The following is a 21,028-nucleotide window of genomic DNA, read 5'->3' on the forward strand; positions in this document are numbered from 1 at the left end:
TGACGATCAAATTTTATTGAATGCTTCATTATGCATTGCTCATTTACGTGCTCATTGAAATGCGTGTTCTAGGTCTTTGAGAACACAAACTTACTTGTGGTAGGAAAGGTTGCTGCTTCCTGGCTGTAGTCTAGTGTCGCAAAATGGGTACGTGCAAAGCCACGCCGTAACGCTTCGGAAGCGGTACGTCAATATAACATATGATGAAGCCTACTCGTAGGAGGCCATTACAGCGTCCTAGCTAGCACTGCAGCAGATGTGCTTAAAACTACTTGAAGACGTTCAGCAATCATGACAGCTGACGCAGCCCTTCGAAAGAGCGAGAGAGTTCGCAAGTGCCTGTCTTCTGCGAGAAAAGTCTCGCGTTTGCAGCGAGCAGGCGTCGTAGCAGATGACACTTGTAGCATTCCGCTCAAGGGCGCAACACTTTATCACAATACAACATTTTTATTTCCATAAATACTTGTTGAGTATTTTTATATAAGTACGTGTATGGTTGTTATTGCTGTTGCAAAAATAAATTAATAATTATTCTCTGGGGTTAAATCAGGAACAGAAGCGTACAAGAATGCATACCCTGGTGTGTCCTGGTGTCAAACCATAGTAAACCATGCTTCCATCTAAAAACCATACAAAGTTTATGTAGCGTATTGTACATTATGTAACATACTGCAGAAATAAAATTAGATTTTACGCGATAATATTTGAGTAAAGCTTCGTTTCCTGCACCGCAACCAAACGCCGCTAGTCTAAAGATCGAAGTCATTCCGAAGCCTGTACTTCCCATCATTCCCATGTAGGTTGAGGCAACGCTCATGAGAACACCCGTAGACACTAGCGCCACATTTCCCTCTAGGTATTTATTTAGAAACTCTATGCCGTACGGGTTTCTGAGGAAAAATTTATCCTGGTCCCGGGACCAACGCCTTTCTGGGGCACACTACTATGTGAGCCAACCAGGAGCCTAGCAGGTTGCAGCGCGAGGGCAAATTGACTGACTACTCGAAGCACAGCGACAATGAATATGGCAAATCATTTTGGTAGAATCCCGTTAGGTGGAGGAAGTGTCATGAAAGGAAAAATTGTTTGCAGTTTCCTTTGTAGGTTCGTGCTACATTCAAGTGGATGGCTGTTTTCTTTTTCTCGTGGCACTTCCTCGACCTTGCGAGATTCCACAAAACTGGATTGCCATATTCACTGATCGATTTGCTGTATGGTAAGGCGCTTCCTTGTACGGTGCTACAGTGTGCTGGAACTCTAATTTCAAGGAGCATGTTTAAAAAAAACTCTATGCTTCAAACATACTTTATCGCTTTCAGATACATGCCATATTGAAACTCGATGACCAAGATGCACCAGCGGCGTACCAGACTTTCAACTTGAAGCCAGGTAACTTCTCCGAGTGGGGCTTTGATCCGTTGCAGTTCCTGTTGGCGATGTTTAAATAAACCGTACAACGAGTACTGACATGACGTTTCTGACTGTTCACTTTTTGCAGTAACTGAACGTCCAAACCATCTACATCCAAAAATATATGGACAAGCATCAGATTGTACTAAATACCTTACTATAACATTGTTTCTACAAATCGGGTTCATAGTTGGAAAGTAGACGTGTCAACAAGTGAAAAAAATGGGTTGCTTCGTTCCTGCTATCGCTGCGGCGGCCACACACAATTGCAGTCAAAATATACATGCACAGCACTTCATCCCCCCCCCCCCCCCATTTTTTTGTTACCTGTATTTGCTACACATGAGCAAATTTTACTCATATGCATTTTATCCTCATGCATATCCATATGCGCGACCAAACGATGTGCATTGCGTTGATCAATTTTTAAACGTTTGCTTTCTTGAGCATTATAATTGGTACATTGTCACCTTGGTCGAATTATGGTGCAGTTCAACAGAGTGCACTACTACAGAGCGCACCATAATTCCGGCTTGAGGCTATGTCCCATTCCCAGCCTGTGGGTAAGCTCTGCCAGCCCTTTATGTGCAGTGCAATTGCATTTAGCATCTCGAGCTCTTACTGTGAAATTAATAAAACCCCTTACCATGAAATTAAGCAGAGTTTTGAAAGGATACTCTATCACTCGAAACTGTTCATGTGTTTTCCCTTAATATCCCTTCAAAAGGAGTACTTATGTTCTTTTTTTCTTTCTCTTAATTTTTTAGTAAATTAATGTCTAAATCCTCTAAACTGAGCTGTGTCAGAGAGCCCTAAATAATTTACTATAATACTTGTCACTGCAAACCAGTTTCACTTTTTCTTTCCAAGAGCTGGACGCGGCAATATGTTGCGATGCAGCGGCTCACTCCGTGCCTGCAATCACTGTGGCTTCCACACAGGAGCCCACTCATAAGTAACATACAAAGCATTCTTGTTAATTTTAAATATTTTTGTAAATGTCATCATATTAAGGCTTATTTAAATGTGTCAACAAAATTTGCTTGCCTTCATGATGTTGCGATAATTTCAACGAAGCCAGATTCACCGTTTTCATGCCATATTTAATATTAAATGAAAGTATGTTATGTTTGCAGCCTTCATGCTTAAGTCTCATTCTTTTATGTGCAAACAGCAAGTGGTGTTCACAACTTTGGAAATAACTAAGTACTAGCTAACGGCCTGTCGCCACTTGTTGCAAATTTTGGTTATGCGCTGGAAGTTGTAGGGTGACGTCTAGGGAGCGTCTTACTGCAATAATCTTTCCAATTAGTTCACTATTAGAGGAGATAGGAATTCAACTGTCATGTCGTGGTGCTTCCAACATAGACTCTCCTTCTGTCTCGACTAGCATGCACAAGTGAGTGTTCTTATCAGCCTTCTCCCATGCCACAGCTGAGGGACCACATCACACTTGTGCCATAAGCCTCGGCCCTTTTTAGTTTCTCATTTTCGCTCCGCAGTGAACTCCCAGTGGCATCATTGCGCTTTTTGCACTGGACGATTTATCGGGGTCGTGTGTCATGATTGCTGACATTGCTTCCGTGGAGGCATTATACATGTGACCTTGGCCCTCTGGCTGGAGTCGGGGTTCCCATGAAAGGAACGGCGCGCAGGCTGGTCCATTTGATATTTCAGCTCTTTTTGCACTGTGCAGCCATTTGATACTTTGCCAACGTGATTGCCACCACATGGTCTTTGCAAAGAATTGCCTGTTTGCAATGCTCAAACCTAGTGAGGGCCACTTTATTAGGAAGTTTTACTTTGGAGTCAACTTTAACTTCTCTCTTCCTATACACATGAAACTTTAGAATGGTCTGGTTAGGCAATTGGGAAGCTGATTCGAATGAAATTTGTTGCTTCAATGTAAAAAGCTAAGTTCTACTTACTGTAGGAAGCAGAATTGCGATTGAGACCCTGAAATGTTTTACAAACTTTGGTAAGTTTTAAAGATATTGAAGCACAGAGGTTAGATATCTGTAACCCTGTACCAAAGCCAGATATCTCACTTCTATAAACATCTGGTAAAGCATCTGAAGTGGACAAATGTGATCTACAACTTTATGGCTTATTGAAAAAGTTCCGCAGAAGAATAGTCCTGCACAAACTCTTGGAATATCTCAGACATGGCTTAACACTACTGAGCAAATTGCATGTCTGTTGGATTGTACATTGTTTGTTTTATTACTTTTTTTTAAGTTGTCGTTTTCTGTCCTTCCAGGTAAAAACATGGTCGGCCGTTCTCGTACCTGTGATGTTATCATTGAGAATTACGTGAGTCATTGTCTTGTCCCATTAGTGCTAAAAGAATTAATGTGTGACCACTTGCATTTTTGCTGTCCTGGTGCAGGCTGTCTCCAAGCAGCATGCCATCATTGACGTAGGCGGCAACAGTTGTACTATCATGGACCTTGGGAGTCAGAATAAGGTCAAAATTGGAAAAGTAAGCTCGGCAAAAACATCTTTTTCTTAAGTGCTTGTCTTGCATATCCCCTTCAAGCCCCAAATAATTTACTGAATATTGAAAGTTTAGCGCCATATCTTGCAGCTTAAACCAGAGTGCAATAACATGTTTTTTTTCACCGCAGAGAAATTAAAACACTCGACGCTTTTGAAATAAAATGACTTTTTGGAATTTTTGCATCCTTCGCGTAACTGAAACTTCTGATAAATGGAACTACTTTTTCTGTCCCTTCCAGTTCTGTTTAAGTAGAGCGTATTACCACATGTCATTATTATACTATTTGCTGCTGCTTCTTCTTTACTGGACTGACACTAACCAAGATATTGCTTCGTGCAAGGCCTGCCTGTGGTATGCTAAATTTCTTAGATGTTACCGCCTAATCTATGGCAGAGGTGGCATGTCTGATCAGACTGAGCGCATGTCTCGAACAGTGTTGTACATTCTTGAATGTATGTAAGCATCACCAATTACTCTGGAATGTATGGCCAGACATGTCCAGCCAAACATTGCTATAACATGGTTGCATCTGGCATGAAAATACCTTCGTGTCTGACATTTGCTATAAGCAGATATATTACTCATTATGCACTCATGCTTGCAGGAAGTACTTTAAGTTTGCTTCACGTACGATGAACCCGTTCTGGTGGCGTAGTGGCTTTGGTGTTGTGTTGCTAAGCCTGAAATTAAAGTTCTTTGTCTATCTGTCTGTCTGCTAAGCCTGAGGGTGTGGGATCAACTCTCTGCCGTGGTGGCCACAATGCAAAAACGCCCTTGCACCGTGCATTAAGAGCAGGTTAAAGAACCTCAGGTGGTCAAAATGAATCCAGAGTCCCCCACTACGGCGTGCCTCATAATCATACCGCGGTTCTGGCATGTAAAACCCCACGACTGAATTTTTTTTTTCATGTATGATAATTCGTTCTAATATCTGTGCTCATTACTACATCAATATTCAACCCTATAAATAACAAATTTAAACCGTAAGCTTGGTTTAGCAACCGACAACCATGGTCGCCGAAATATTTGTGCTTTGAATGTTACTCGTCTTTCTGAGCCCAAGTTCACCCAGTACAAGATTCTTAACTCTAACATTTGGCAGCCCCTCTAGTCCTTCAGTGTCACTAAGTGGCATCCTGTTCATGTTTGTGAAGAAATTTTTACAGCACAAAAAGAGTCTTCTCGAGTTCAAAGTTTCTACTTCGAGCCCGCCACTAGGAATAGAGCTTCATTTTACAGGTCTGCTTTTGTCTCCTTTTGCAGCGAACACTGAAGCCGAACTGTCAATACAACCTGGATTACAATGAGGAGTTCTGCATAGCGGGTCTCAGGGCCCGCGTATTATGTGACCAAAACAATGTGAGCCTTTCATCTGTCGGGTTATTTGTAGTGGGAAGGTGTGAGATGCCACTTACCGCATTGAACATGAATTCAACTGTACTCTTGACCATTGCCGAGTATATACAGAGTGCAAGTGAGAACTATCTATTGAAAGAATTGCCATCGCAGTTACGAGAGCCCAAGAAACGGTTGAGCTGCGCAGACCCTTTGTCACCTCTGTGTTATTGTCTCTGTGAACAAGGGCAGGGAAGTAACGGGAAATAAAAGGTGCTTTTGCGCACAACTCGGATAAGTGGTTAGGTTGTGGGAGGTACAACTGTAAGAAAAAGCTTCATGACATGAGTCTCTGCAATGCTGTGCGGTTGAGACAGCTGTACCCTAGTTCCTTCAACTTTCGTGATTAAGTATATATTTATGTATGAGATTGGTAAATTTGTTGTTAATAAAATAAAGCCTGCTTGCCAGAGCAAAACATATGCAAATTACTCTGAAAGAAAACTGTTACATGGAATAAAATTTGTCCAGTTTTAGAGATTCGAAACTGAAGAACACTGCCGTGTCAGGGCATATTCTTTCAGCTGAATCTAATGTGTGGGTGCGGATAGCAGCTCAATGGCAGACTACTCTGTACTGAAGATTTAACTTGGACGAGTTGGTCAATTGTAATGAAGTAGGAAAACAAGCAAAGTAGATGGGACAATGACGAGAACAAACAATCCTACAGGGACACAAAATCAAAAGAAAGGCAATGTTCACAGGAAATTGGAGACTTGGAAGTAATGATCAAGGATGCATTAGGCATAATTTCCTACAAAAATAAAATTACTAGAAGGAACTGTAATGCTAGCGTCTATGGGAACTACAACCATGGCAGTCCAGTCAGCATGGGAATGATGATTAGTGCATGGATTTGCATAAGCTTTGTTCTACCCACTTGAAACGCTCTTGCGACTTTAGAAGTAATGCATCTTCAAACTATTGCATTATAAAAGCAATAATATGCAGTACTCCTGCTTGTGTACAGAATCCCGTTGCTTTCTAAGTTTAGAAATATAGGATTGCTTCAAAATTGAGGTTGTTAAATGCAGATACACAGAGGAAAGAAACAAAATAGGAGGGGCCTTGCCTTTGCGTTTTCGAAGCCGAATGTGCAGCCATCTTGGTATTCCATCTCCCTTTGTGTCTCCGATCAGCTCGCCGGAGCAGATGGGCGCAAGCTCTGAATTTGCAGTGTGAAGATCTGCCGGGAGCATGCATTGCTGGCGGACGTCTGAGCAAAACTTGCAAAACTTCTGTAACAGTTTTATTGAAACAAGCACGCCCCTGTCTTATTTCTCGTGGCACATTGAAGAGGATGGCGAAGACCCGCATGATGATTGCATGAGAGCCTGTGTCTCCGGCTGCCACTTGCAGTTCACGCACCACACTCCAAACGCAGTTTGCCTCACCAACGGAATGTGCTAGGCTCGGGCCAAAAACTTGTCTCAATTTTTTTGGAGGCTGAGAGCAGCAAGAGCTTCACAAGCGCAATTGCTGTGGAAACGAGGGTGTTTGGACCACCAATCCCAGTGCTTCTTTTGTGAAAAAAAAAAAAACAGCACATGACTTCCACCACGCCTTCTCTAACACAGCCGGGCTGACCACAGCCTCTCCTAATCTTTCGTTCCTCCGTGCAGATAAAGCACTGTAAACGAAGCCACAGGCAAGAAGATATGTGCTAGCCACCATTCCCATGCTAGCTGAGCCATAGCAGCGCCAGAGTTCTCTCTGGTAATTCTAGCAGGAAGCTCTCCATGTTAAGGTCCTGCCCGAGACAACCCTTGTTTGACCACTGTGGAGAGGCTCCAAACTCCTTCGCATCACCCACCTTCTGCTGCTGCGCACATGGTCACCAGTTTAAATCCCAGATGCCGCGGCCACTGTTTGATGGGAGTGGAATGCAAGAGCATACGTTTGTAGTGCTTGGGCTTGGGCTTTAAGGAACCCAGGCCGTCAGAATCAATGCAGATCCATCTGCTACGTTTCTCGCAGCCGCTCTGTTGCTTTGGGACATTGAACTCTGTTGATTAATCTATCGGTGAACCTTTCCATCGTCTGCCTTTTCCCCTTCAGCTTTTCCTACCTCAGCAGCAGAGCATTGTGGTGACTGCACCGACACTCCTTACCTCAGGCTGGAAGTGTGTGTCACTGAAAGCAATTACGCAGACATACTCTAGAAAACTTGCAATACGGGTGACTTTAGCATCATATTCGAGCTTGTTTGGTCGTTGATGCACCTACTTAGGACATTTGCTTCACAAAACCAACCTGTTTCTATCTCGCTCTATTTTTTCCTGTGCATATGATTGTGTGTTTTCTTGTTTATAGGGCGCCAAGAGTGACACCAGCTCCGACACATGCTCGGAGTCCCTTCTTACAGCCATTGAAGTTGCCACGGTAAACTTTCATTTTCAGTGCTCTAAAATGTTGAAGTGTGCCTCACAACAGGATGAAATGCACGCCTTGTTTGTTTATATATTTATGAAAGGGGGAGACGAGTGCACAATAAACAAAGACAGCATTGTCAGAGCAACTATGCCTCTATCTGATTAAAACCCTGATGAAGCAGCCCAACAGCGTATACTGCACTAAATTATTGCCCTGACTCTTCACACCATCTTTTTTCCACACTTTTCCGTCATTTTTCACACCATCCCGGCCTCGGCAGCCACATTTCAATGGGGGCAAAATGCGAAAACACTCGTGCACTTAGATGTGGGTCCACGTTGAAGAACCCCAGGCAATCCAAATTATTCTGGAGTCCTCCCACTACGGCATGCCCCTTTATCAGATCATGGTTATCATGGTTTTGTCATGTAAAACCCTATAATTTAAATTAATTTTTGTTAACCATCTTTTTTCACATCTCATCAGGAGTCCGCCATGCAAGGCAGCCTTGCTTTGCCGGCTATGTCCAGAAGTAGCCTTTATGAAGTCTTTTGCTTTTTGCATTGTCACACGCAGCATTGTTAGCCATTCTCACCATGGAAATAAGGAGACACTCATTTTTTTTACTGCCCTTATAAAGTAATGTACAGAGTAATGTATGTTTACAAGTCAAAACTGTGCTAGCTCGCATTGACGACAGGCAATTCTTGGAAATAATTTGTAATGCTGACCTAGACAGTAGAGGCCAATAAAACCAGCGTTGCGATTCTAAAGGGCGAGATACTTGCACAGACAACTTTAGCATTGACTGGTGTTAACTATGATCCCATGCTGCGATTTTGTGCTGTGAATAGCTGCTGCGATAGTGTGTCACTATCTATTGTTGAAACTTCATCACTCACCTGCCATAGTCATAATATTTGTTATTCCGTTCAGCCGCAGTGTTTGATCATTGACTGCTCTCTTGACTCGCTCTTCAAAAGTCTCTACAAAATCAATTTTCTGTTCATCTTTCTACCTACCTGCCCCAGTGTAGGGTAGCAAACAGGATTCTTTGTCCTTGTTGGCCTCTCTGCCTTTATCCTTTCTCTCACCTCTCCCTAATGTTGGATGCAAATTAGGGAAATTAGGAAGAGCGCACTGCATGACTATTTGAAAGGGAGATTTATCATGGTGCCAACTGCAGTTTCCAAATTCCAAGGCATGTAAAATGCAGAAATACGTTCGCGAGCCAATTGCTGTACTGATAGAGACGAATTTGTTCTGTTTAAGAGGGAAAGTCAAATTCTAGTGACTGTAGAAAGTAGAATTTTGATTTAGGGCTTGTATGTTTTTATTTTTTATTCTCAAATTGATAACAAACATTCAAGCATGAAGTTAACAAATCCATAACTGCCAATAACAGATATCGCAGTTCTTAAAGCTGCATCTGCTAGAATATCTCAAGTGGACAAACTTGATATTCTGTATTTACAGCTTGCTGGAAATTGTTAGTGTTTACGATGGTTTTGCAAAAGCTTTATTAATTAGTTGTATACTTCAGACTGGCTTCATTACTATATGAATTTTCTCTACTTTATGTTTATGACTAGGTATAGTTTACAGAATTGTGATATCGTTTCTTTTGCTGAATTGGAGCTTGTAGTTTATGCACTAGTTTTATAGTGTTGCAATTTTTAACGATATTGGGGGGGGGGGGGGGAATGGGCAGCCTAATTCAAAATCCCGTTTCCTACCCAGCATTGTAACTTCTTATTTTAAACGCACCAAACCTAATCCGCTTTGGTGCTGCAGTTGTCAAGAAGAACGATTTCTTCTTTCCCATGTATTTAAGTAAGAGCTCTCGAGCCAAGTTTTCTCAAAACTTCTATTGCCCATTGAAAGCAGAATTTTTATTCAAGTCCAGACTTTTCATTCGAAAGCGTCAAGTGGCTCATTTAGCGAAAAAGCCCGCGTCCGGCATCTGTGACAGCCTAATTTCCCACTGGCTGCGACACCGCGTCATGAGCACACATTGACGGAGTTCCCATTGGCTGCGACACCATGGCATGAACGCACCTCTATGGAGCTGAGCGGGCAAAACAGAACACCAGCACGCCAGGTGTTGCATGAGGGTAGAGGGCATCGCTGTGACACTGGGTCACCCTCGCTCTCAGAAGCCTGTGTCATCGGCACGTTCCATCTCCGCGCAAGCTCTCACCTGCATTCCAATTGCCCCTTAGTGAGGCCAAATCAAAATGCGCCAAGCGTCTCAACGCACTCGCTCGCCCACGAGGAGTTCATAGCTCGAAGGACCGCCACGCGGCGTTCAATGGGACATTAATGCTTTTTCACAACTCGTAAGGAGTGCTTGGATGTTCTCGGACTTTTTGATAGCTGAATATCTGGGGTTTAAAAAAAAGAGCAGCACGAAGTTTGCAAGTCCATAACTGTGACAAAGCAGATACTAGACTTACAAGAAATCATTGCAAGACTTTGATGCTCAATAAGTTAATGCTACTTGTAAGACGCTTCATTTGATAGTGGGGTGTCAGATGTCTTTACTGTTGGGTACGAGATATACCTTGTTATCCACCTCTAACTCCTTTGTCTAGGATCAAAAGGGTGTTGACGCCGAGGTGGGTGACAATGCTGATGAGCCGGAGCCTTCTGCTCCAGTAGCCGGACTTGATGAAGTGACGGGCACTGCAGCAAATTCCAAATTGGAAATTTCCAACGACAGGACTGCAGCCAAGGTATGTAAACAAATCCGCTTGAGTGTATTTGTTCAGCTTCCCTCCCTGCCCCGTCAGAAATGGCATGGCACTAATTGACATGCGTGGTTCCGGCTTGCGCCAACACAAGCCTTCAAGAGGCAATAAAGAGAAGCACACAATTACATTAGACCAATAAAGCTTTCGTCCAGAACCACATTTTTGTTCATTTTCGTTAATTAAGTTGAATATTTAGTAGACAAGATGGAGGTCAAAGTTCAATTTCTTAAAACTACGCACCAGAACATCAGTGCTGGTACGTTAGTGAAGTGACGCTGGTTTTAAAGTACTGCTGAACCTGGACATAATGAACTTCAGTATAACGAAATTCTTTGTGTAACAGTATTTCACCTTTCCTAACTTACTGGCCATAGAACGCCATGTATTTAGAACCCCAATATAACGAAGTGTGTTTATACATGATTTCGATATTAACAGAATTTCACTGTCGCCACGAAGGAATACCCAGACGATAAATGCAAATTTCCGCTGACCCAGATGGTCGAATGGTTCAAAAACAAGCAGCTGCTCTGGAACGCACCTCTCAAATTGCATGGCCTGACCCCAGAAGCAGAGCGGCGTCCTGTTGTGTATAAAGTTAATGCAATAAAATCCTATGAAGTTACACGCGCTGTATGTTTTGGTGCAAGTGAAAGTGTGCGAGGGCGAGCCAAAAAGTGGTGGCTTGATGAGCACTGTCTTCCTGTGCAAGCAAGGGGAAAGGGGGATGTCAAATTGCGATAGCGCGATCAAGCAGACACATGAGAGGGAGTGGGGGAGCAGGTTGATGCGTGTCTCCTTTTCAAGTGCAGCTGCAGCTGCGCATGGCTCTCCATGCAGCCGAGCGCATATGTAGGCTGTGTGCCCTTATAGAGGTAATCTGCTGTGTGTGCAAACAGAGGCCGTGCCGAGACTGTGTGGCATGATGTACTCTGTCTTGTGGTGCGTTTAGTTCTGGAGGTTGCTTCATCTCGAATTTTGGACTCGTTGAAGTGAGAGGCAGGCAAAGCGTTCGCACCTCACATGGATGGCTTCGCTTAATTCGTACCACCAATGTGAAGATATGGTCTACACGGCATAGAGCCGTATCTTTCATCGCCAACTCTCAAATTCAACGAAATGGAATTTTTTTCGTCATTCGAGTTTGCTTTTTTTGACTGCCCGATTTATTCAGAAGATCTTATGGCCCCTTCCGTATAAAAAGAAACAGACAGGTGACTGTACTTATTTGCGTAAATGGCAGCATTTCAATGTAGCGAAACGAATTGCCGATTTTACCGATTACATTATATCAAGGTTTAATTGTATATCTTTGTACCTATTTGAACAGTTAGGGCTCACTAAACGTTCTTGAAAAAGTGGTTAGTTTATACTGTAGTTTCTCACTGCTTTTTTTTTTTTTTTTTAAAGAAACTTAACTAGGCCTGAGTTGGCTACGCCGCAGTCCGTAACGTCATGGCAAGCTGGTGCTGAAAATACAAGGCAGCGTCACCAGCCATTTTTTTTTTTTCATTTTTCCTTGCTTACGAAACGTGCTTATCACATAAAAAATGACTCTTTCTTAGTATTGTGGAAAGGTAATTTACTAATACAGCTCAAACTATTTCTCTCTTTAGTGTCCCTTTAACGGAAACAAAGTTTAGATTGAAGTATTCTTTCAGTGTTGCGTTCGTTCATTCGAAAGAACAAGTTAAACGGAAGCTTCGGCTCGGGTGCTCGTATCTAAATACATGTAAAAGGAGAATTCATTTTTCTCAGCAACACTGCACCAAATTTGACAAGGTTTGTTGCATTTAAAAGAAAAACCTAAAGTCTAGTGACTGTTGGCTTCAAATCTTTTATTTAGGTCGTAAATTTTTTAATTAAAAATTGGCAAAAATCGAACATTTTCAAAAAATGAAACTATCCAGTTCAGAATTGTAAATCAGCAACAAACAATGGTAATACAGTTCTGTGAATTGTATCTGATAGTACATATAAAGCGGACAAAATTGATATGTTACGCAGGAACCTCAAAGAATTTAGTAATATGGAAATGCAGCTTTTGCAGAACCCTTGTAAACAACGTAACAAATTCACGTAAAATGTAGAATGATATATCGAATTTGTTCGCTTTCGATGATGTTATGGATGCCATTTACAGAACCGCGATATCTGTTCTTGATGCAGAGCTATGAATCTGTAAACTACAGTATGTGCTTCTATTTTTTTCATGCTTTCAAATTTTTGAAAATTTGTTTAACAAGATTCAGGACATGAATCGAAATTCCGCTTCCAATAGACACTAGAATTTGACTTTCTCAAATGCAACAAATTTCATTAAAATCGGCCCAGGGGTTATCTCAGGAAAACGTTTTTGCGTTTTACATGTATTTGAATAGGCTGCGTCAGTGTTGGGCCTGAGCTAAAGCTTCCTCCTAATTTTTACTGCTGAATTTCATAGTGATGAAAATAGATATAGCGAATCATCGGATATAATAAAGTAAATTAAAATTTTCTTGGCCATGCTTTATATTATTGAGCATTCTACTGCTACAGTGAAACCGAAAAGGCTATATCAGATGCATGCAACATCAGTTACAGGAAAGTTAATACCTGTTCATTCACAGCTCAACATCTGTAATCTTGTACCAAAATGTCAGATACTTGGCAAGAGTAACTTTACATGGCACATTCTAAATGTGCATGCACATTTTGGCCAGCAGCTTCGCTGGCCTGAAACCAACAAGCCAGCATGTTGATCCAATGCAATCGTACCATACGAATGTTTGTACAACAGTGGCAGTGGAAAGCATATTTTTGTAATTTAGCATTGTTCACTTGCCAGATATCAGCACGGCAAGCTCCCTACAGGTTGTTAAAATAAGCAGGACACTTTTGCTGGTTCGTTCGAAGCTCTGCACTTGCTTCCTTCACCTATGCCCAATTATGACAGCTGTAGCCATTTTAGTATGTTTCAAGTGTAATGTACAAACATAGTTGACCTAATATTTCCATTTAGTGTCCCTTTAAGGGCAATCCTTACCTGGCATCTCTGGCCTAAATTACATGACAATGTATAAATCTTTTGTTTGGCACCCGTTGAACCAATTGAAATGTTTGGGACGTTTGTTTATTCTAACTGGCAAGATTCTTTAAAATTTTATCAACTCCTTGGAAAATGTTAAAGAAAGATGAAAAAAGCATGAAGTTTATAACCCTGTAACTAACTATGCGAATGAAAAGATACCCCGATAGTGCTAACTTGATCAGCAGGCCCTTATCATAATTTGCAAGTGCGTTTTCTGCATTGCACGTTTGCCCAACCAATGGTGGCACCAGTCTTGTCATAAATGAAGACAAAGTTCTTATTGCATTTGGTCAGTTGCGCATGGTTTTATCATGAGAGCCACATCTATACATTCCATGTCATCAGACAAATTGGGGTCGTATGCATTGATTGCAGAAAATGACCACATTAGCTTGATAATCTACTTTGTGGGAAAGCTAGTTTTCCGATTATGACAAGGGCCCATTAGGGTATCCACAATGCACAAATCTTATAAATGTATGCTGCCACTATAAGGTATTATACAGTTTCTGATTTCTACAGAGCTTGCGTAGACAGTGTTTGTCTTGCTTAAGCATTACACCAATCCATTGCATTTCTCTGCACTGCACGATTTAGCAGTGCACTGAAATAAGAAAGTGGGGCATATGCACGAAAGCATCAATTGCATTTCTTTGTTTCTTTTTTTTTTTTTCACTTTTCACAGTCTCAAAATGCCAAGGCATGCAGCAGCGAATACCAGTCCAGCGGAAGCTTCACTATGCCCGAGATGCCCAACCTCGACTACACTCAGACCGACAGCTCGCAAGGGACCGAGCCTTGTGCGGGCGCTGACCGTGACGCTCAGACGAACCAAGAGGGCGCTGGAGCGGGTGCTCCAGCTGCACCAGTTCCCGAAGGTGGTAACGCCCCTGCAGCGAAACATACGGGTGCGTTTCTCTGTGCCCCGACACAGCCATACTCCGACGCTGCCTGTGGCGGAAATGCTGGAGACACTTTGGAGCCTGCCATGGCAGACAAAGAGAGTCGTTTGAATGCAGAAACACAACCTTATGCAGGCAGCACTGAGTGTCCCGAAGTGCCTTCTTCAAACTGCGGTGAAATAAACAATGCGGAGGTGGATGAAACAGATCGGCTCAATGCTCCAACGCAAGCATACGAAGATGATCCATCTGCGGAGGCCGAGCGCCTGAACGCGCCCACGCAAGCATACACAGAGCAGGACGAGGACGAGAGGTTGAACGCAGTAACACAGGCGTACACAGCAGACGCCGACCAGGAAGAAGAGGAGAGGTTGAATGCAGTGACACAGCCGTATGCAGCAGACGTCGACCAAGAAGAACAGGAAAGGCTGAACGCAGTAACACAGCCATATGCAGCAGAGGTCAGCAAGGAAGAAGAGGAAAGGCTGAATGCAGTGACGCAGCCGTATGCAGAAGACGTGTACCAGGATGAGCACGACAGACTCAACGAAGTCACACAGTCATTCAATGACAAAGCAGAGGAAGACAACACGGAGGATGGCTCCGCGTGTGCTCCCACACAATCGGAGGAGAGACACCGGCGCCTCCTGTTGGGTGCAGCTGAACTCAGCTTCGTCCTATGCGAAGCATCCCAGCCGTGCCGTGACGACGGCGGTGATGATGACGAGGAGGAGGAGGAGTTCTGCGCACCGACCCAGAAGGATGATTCTCCGCCCCTAAAAGTTCACGCCCTGTTGAAGTTCCGCAGAGAGAGAGGAGCAGTGGCAGAAGAGGACGACGACAAGACACCGCCGCTGTCACCAAAAACTACCATAGATGAGACTCCACCACCGTCCCCTGGCTTTGTTCCAGAGAGCGATCCCGAATATGACGATGGTGAAACAAGCATGGTCACAGCCCGGCACTCGCCTTCAATTTTCGATATGACCAGTGCGTCTGTTTACGAAGACTGTGTGACACCTGGTGCCGCCAATGGCTCGCCCATCATCGGAACCATCGGTAAGGTGTCGGGCAAGCGACCAAAGAGGGGCATGAGTCTCAAGAAACCCACTTGTGACACTGTTCTAGAACTTCCCAGTCAAGAAAGCACTGCAGACGCAGAATGTATGCAGCAACAGCAGCAAGCTTCCTCGCAATCTAAGGCATCCAAAAAACTAACTTACATAGAAGAAGCAGATGACAGCAGAGATTTGAGTGCAAAGACAACAGATACCTCTCTGGCTGAGCTCTCAGTAGATGGGGCTGAACACACCACCAAGCATTCAAGCATCATAACTACTTGCAGCCCACCAAAGGTACCTATGGAGCTGCAAGAAAGCGCGGGTACTGATAAGAAAAGCGCGACTACTGATGACTGTGACATGCCTCTACTTCATATGAGCGAGAGTACAGACCTTGACACAACTGCTACCGATAAAGAAGATGGTACAGCTCAAGATCCTGCTGTAAAGGAGGGAAAAAAGGCTCTCGAAGCCTGCACAAGCAGTGAAATGCCAGCAGACGCTGGCACTGGGACGTCTGAACAAGCTTGCAGCCGCAAGGAGGAGACACTTGAAAAAGACAGACCAGCCAGCATTTCGTCCGAAAGCGAGGAAGAAAGCAGTAGAGTTTCCAGAAGAAAGGGAAGGAAGGAACCGTCATCAAGAACGACTCGAACAAAGAGGAAAGTGGCAACTCCGCAAGATGAAAAAGAAGCCCCCATAGAGAACACTGCTGCGCCGGCACGAAGGAGCAGTGGGCGTCAAAATGCTGGCTCAAGGATGAAGTCCCTTTTGTCCTTGGAGAAAAGGACTTCTGCATCGGGAGATTTCGAGGAGAGTGCACTTTCACAGGAAGTTAACGACAAACGAGACGCTCCCAAGGATGACGCAGCCATAGAAGAACCACAAGGGAAAGCAGGCAGATCCAGAACAAGGCGTGGGCTGAAGGGCAAAGCTACCGCAGAAGTTCCTCCTCTACCTCCGGAGGACAGTCTGGCCAGTGCCAGCCAACCAAAAGTTGTGTCCAGCTCAAATGAAGATAAAGACGAGAATGAAGAGCCTTCAATGAAGCCTAGTGAGAATGGCTCTGAGGGTGAGGCAGACGGCCGTGAGGGCACTCATGCTGACAAAGAAGAGTGCCCACCAAAGAGAGGGCCTTTGGTCGACCGGGAAGATGATAATGCAGAGGACGTCGTGAGCACGGCCTCGCTAACACCATCTTTGGGCGATGGCGACAACAATTTCACAAACGCAACCATTGACACCTGTTTCTCTGAACCATTCCCCACCTTTTCAGAAGTGATGGCAGAATGCCAGCCGTTCATTGAAAAGACAGAGGGCCAAGATGAGAAAAGTGAGGCTGCAGAAGCACAAGAAGAGACAATGGTTGACCTGTCAGATGAAAGCAAAGCCGAAGCCCCTGCCACATCAGAGCCAGAACCCGTAGCCGCCAAAGAGCAATCTCGAGCTTTGCGGTCAAAAAACCCGAAGGAAGGAGTGGCAACGAGAAAGCGAAAAGGATCAGAAGCGGTGGAGGAGTTGCCTTCAGCACGTGGCAAGGCCACTCGAAGAGGTGCACGAAAAGGGCCACTTGCAGGAGCTGAACTGCTTGCGGAAGAATCTCCAAGCGACATTGAGCAGCCAGAGGTACTACAGTCGGCCTCGCCACAGCAGTCGAACATAGCCAGGCGCGGACGTCCTCCCCGCAATGCTGTTAGTAGGAAGACTGCGCCTAGGCTTGTGGTTACCAATATCGCGGAAGACACAGAACAGTCAGAAGGGGAGCATGATGCAGGCAGCCTTTCAGCGCAGGAGACTGAAAGCATTGACGGAACAACATCAGAAACGTCTGAGAGTTTAACACCTTCTCGAGGAAAAGCCGCTCCACGTCCCCGCTTGTCAAAAGCTCCCCTGTCAAAAGACCCGAAGGAAGAAGTGGCCACGAGAAAGCGAAAAGGACCAGAAGTGGCAGAGGAGTTGCCTTCAATGCGCCGCAAGGCCACTCGAAGAGGTGCACAAGAAATGCCGCCTGCAGGGGTTGCGCTATTGGCGGAAGACTCTCCAGGCGACGTTAAGCAGCCAGAGGCACCACAGTCAACCTCACCACAGCACTCGAACATAGCCAGGCGCGGACGTCCGCTCCGCAGCACTGTTGGCAGGAAGACAGCGCCTAGGGTTGTGGATACCAAAATCGTGGAGGACACAGAACAATCGGAAGGGGAGGCTGATGCTGACCGCCTTTCTGCCCAGGAGACTGAAAGCATTGAGGGAACACCACTGGAAATGTCGGAGAGTTTAACACCTTCTCGAGGAAAAGCCGATCGTCCCCACTTCTCAAAAGCTCCCCGGTGTGGTGCTAGAGGCAGAAGGCAGTTGCTGCTGCTGGATGCTGAACAGGCAGATGAGGCTGCTTCGAAAGACGAATCTGACCCAGACCGCCTTTCAGCACGAGACACCGAAAGCATTAATGGAACACCATCAAAAACACCAGAAGAATTAACAGCCTCTGAAGGAAAAGCTGTTCCTTCTTTGTCAAAGGCAACCCGTCGTGGTACAAAAAATGCAAAGCAGTCATTGCAGCAAGATGTGAAAGAGGCAGACAAGGCTGCTTCAGATGGCCTAGTAGCTGGAAACTCTGGAGAAGAGCTACACAACGTAAGAACTTCTCAGCGTGGAAAAGCTAGCACGAAGATCCGTTCAGGTCAAGACAAGGAGGCAGACAATGGGGCAGCGGCGGATGTCTCTTTGACTAGTGTAGAGTCATCCCAGAGCTCACAAACGCCTCGGCGGGGAAGAAGAGGGGTGAAACACTCGCAAGAAAAAATTGAGCCGCCTGTTCAAAGCAGGTTGAACGACTCAACGCAGTCACTTTCCACGGAGCCTCAATCGCAGACCTCTCGAAGTTCCCAGCTGGGAAGGCGAAACACGAAGCAACCTGAAACACAGGAAAACTTGCCCTACGAGGAGACTGATGACAGTCTAACTGAGGGGGAAGTGCATGGTAAAAAACTGTTGAGGAGTGGAAGGAAGGGTACAAAGTTGTCTCAGGAGACAGCGAGCAAAAGTGTTGCCATCGGAAGAGAAAGCAATCCTGAACCTGCAGATCATGAACTGCAAACTGGGAGAACTCGGTGTGGTAGAAATGCTGCCGAACCGTCCCAAAACGAGCAAGTCATGCCAACTCCAGAAGCTACAGGAGACCCCTCGGAGAACACGGGCACAGAGGCAGAACCTTTGAGCTCGCAAACCCGGCGCGGGAGAAAAGGGCCGAAGCAAACTCGAAATCAGCGTAACAACAAGAATGCCCCTGAAGACAGCAATGTGAAAGAGACTTCCGAGGTGCCCAAACAACCAAACTCGAGAAGTTCAAAGCCATCAAGGACGACAAACCTTTCTCTGCCCAGGCGCACTGCAGCAGCTAGTTCCATGGAAGTTTCCGTCAAAATGGAGCCACCGAGTCCAGGAACATCCCGGTGCAGCAGCACAAAGACTGCACAAATCCAGCTAGAGGAAGCCGAGCACCTGGGCAACAGTGACTCTGCTGAAGTCCATTCAAAGCCCAAGCGCAAGGTCACCGAGCTCAAGTGCGAAGATATCTCAGAGGCTGAGCCTGTGAGCGCACGGTCTACGACTCGACGTCAACTGTCCAAAAAGCCAGCTCCCGCACCGGTGACGAGAAAGAGGGATGCGCGGCGGACTGGCAAAAAGGAAGACCCAACACTAACTTCCGTGGCGCCTGTGCTCGAGGCTACGGAAGAGACTTCTCCACAGTGCTCCCTGCGAAGGGTTGACAGGAAGAGGCATGTCGCCTCAATGAGCTTTGGTGTAGCAAGGCACGAGTCGGATGATGACGCCTCTGGCAACGAGGAAGAGACTTTGGACGAAGTAACAGTGATGCTTGGGCCTAAGTCTCGGCGAAAGGCACCGGTGAAGGAAGTCGCTGTCAAGCAGGAAATGGTAGAGGTGTGTTCCTTTCTCTTCTTCCTGCTTTCCTTTTAATATCTTTCAAATAGTGTATATCCCAAACCACATTAATACCTCTCGTACTACTCTTCATGCTTCTTCGTGCTTGCCTTGCTGAACTTACATCAGTTAGCTCATTTTTATTACATTTTTCTTTTTGCTTTCATTGTCTAGTAGAAGGAAGTACGGTAGGTGTCTCACCTCTAAGGTAATTGGATCTTTCTCTGGCTGCTATCTGGAAAAGGATAGGAGCCATCATTTGACTGCCGTCTCGTGTGTTTGCTACGTATGCAGTGGTGTAATTTTTTTACCATGCGTGATAACACAGAGCACTTGGGTGACATACTGTCTCCTTGGTGAAGTAGCATATTCTCTCCCTGAAACAATACATGTTGGCTACTGCCATTAAAAATTGAGGCACTTCATCTAGCGGCATCATAGCTACCCTAATTAGTGGTATCCAGATCACACTCTCAGTGGGAGCTCCCTCAAAAAATCTTTTGTGTGCTAAAGGTGCTGGAGGCGACTTCAGGAATCGGAAACACACATCCACTGTGCTTTGGAACCTTCCACCTTGCCAAACCATGCACTGCATTGACAGCCATCGGTCACATCAGGCAACCAGAGAATAGAACCAGAGAGTTCCTTTATTGTCTGCCTCTGATCACCTTGCTCTTGAAGCCAAATGAATAGAAGCTTCATGGAAAGATTAGTAGGTACAATGGGCTTGCCCTCCTTCGTTCTCTGGGAACACGAAGCTGTCTCTCATTGCTGATTGGCTGACATAAGCGCTACCTGTCGCTGCCCTACCTTTCCGTGTTCTCTCAATAAGTTTGTTGTGTGCTTGCAGGAAGCACCAGTGAGGCGGGGCAAGAGAAAAGCAGATGTGCCTGTAGTCAAACCTGAAGTGCCACGAAAGGCGAAGTCTCGGCGGGACGAACAGGCGGACTCTTCTCTGGCCCCCAAAAAAGTCGCGAAGGGGAAGCCAAAGGTGCTCTTCACCGGAATTGACAGCACAAGCGCTGAGGAGGTACTGATTCCTCTCTTTTGCATACCATGGGGCTTGACAGTCTCTACGGTGTGGATCTTTGGTTACCCTTTGTTGCATAGTATTACATATTACATGATGTGTGACACATAGGGCGTGGTATGCAACAAGCTTTCTCAATGTGATCATTAGTAGGGGAATGAGGCAGGCATCAGGCCTGGAGCCAAAGTTTCGACAAGGGGTCAACCATTTTTTTTCGTCTGAGATGGTTGGTTTGTGATTACAGTGGCCTACAGCCTAAGTTCACAAACAGGACGTGGGAAGTGAAACTAAGCATGGCTGGTCGTGCGTAGGGTCGCTTCCTTCATTTCCTGTTTGTAAATTTAGCCTGTATGCTGCAGTAATTAAACAAGGGGACCTGTTTCGTCAGGGCCCTTGACAACTTTCAAGGAGTAACTTTGGCTCCATGCTGAGGCTTTCCTCCTTCCCTCTTGCTGATCGCTCCAAGTTTCTGTATACCTGTAGCCATTTTGTCTTGTCTGAAGTTTTATCAACACCATTTCATGCACGTGCACACCGTATGGTTGGTTGGTCATCACACGAGCGGCGCTCTTGTGTCAACACTAATGGTGTC

The 21,028-nt window shown here is 45.1% G+C and overlaps 1 protein-coding gene across 3 annotated transcripts in view; it reads left to right on the top strand.

Annotated features, from left to right (window-relative positions):
• LOC142557326 (uncharacterized) overlaps positions 1-21,028 on the top strand; it is a 37,395-nt gene that overhangs the window by 1,777 nt on the left and 14,590 nt on the right. For 2 of the 3 annotated variants that reach the window (XM_075669076.1, XM_075669077.1), the window contains exons 2-9: positions 1,320-1,389; positions 3,671-3,723; positions 3,800-3,892; positions 5,174-5,269; positions 7,619-7,687; positions 10,273-10,413; positions 14,187-19,406; positions 20,257-20,436. In XM_075669076.1, coding sequence (XP_075525191.1) covers positions 1,320-1,389; positions 3,671-3,723; positions 3,800-3,892; positions 5,174-5,269; positions 7,619-7,687; positions 10,273-10,413; positions 14,187-19,406; positions 20,257-20,436 — 5,922 coding nt within the window. Of the gene's footprint in view, positions 1-1,133; positions 1,217-1,319; positions 1,390-3,670; positions 3,724-3,799; positions 3,893-5,173; positions 5,270-7,618; positions 7,688-10,272; positions 10,414-14,186; positions 19,407-20,256; positions 20,437-21,028 lie in introns of those variants that run through there. The other variant, XM_075669078.1, reaches the window with a different exon arrangement.

This window comes from Dermacentor variabilis, chromosome 9, assembly GCF_050947875.1.
Source record: "Dermacentor variabilis isolate Ectoservices chromosome 9, ASM5094787v1, whole genome shotgun sequence".
NCBI lineage: Eukaryota > Metazoa > Arthropoda > Arachnida > Ixodida > Ixodidae > Dermacentor > Dermacentor variabilis.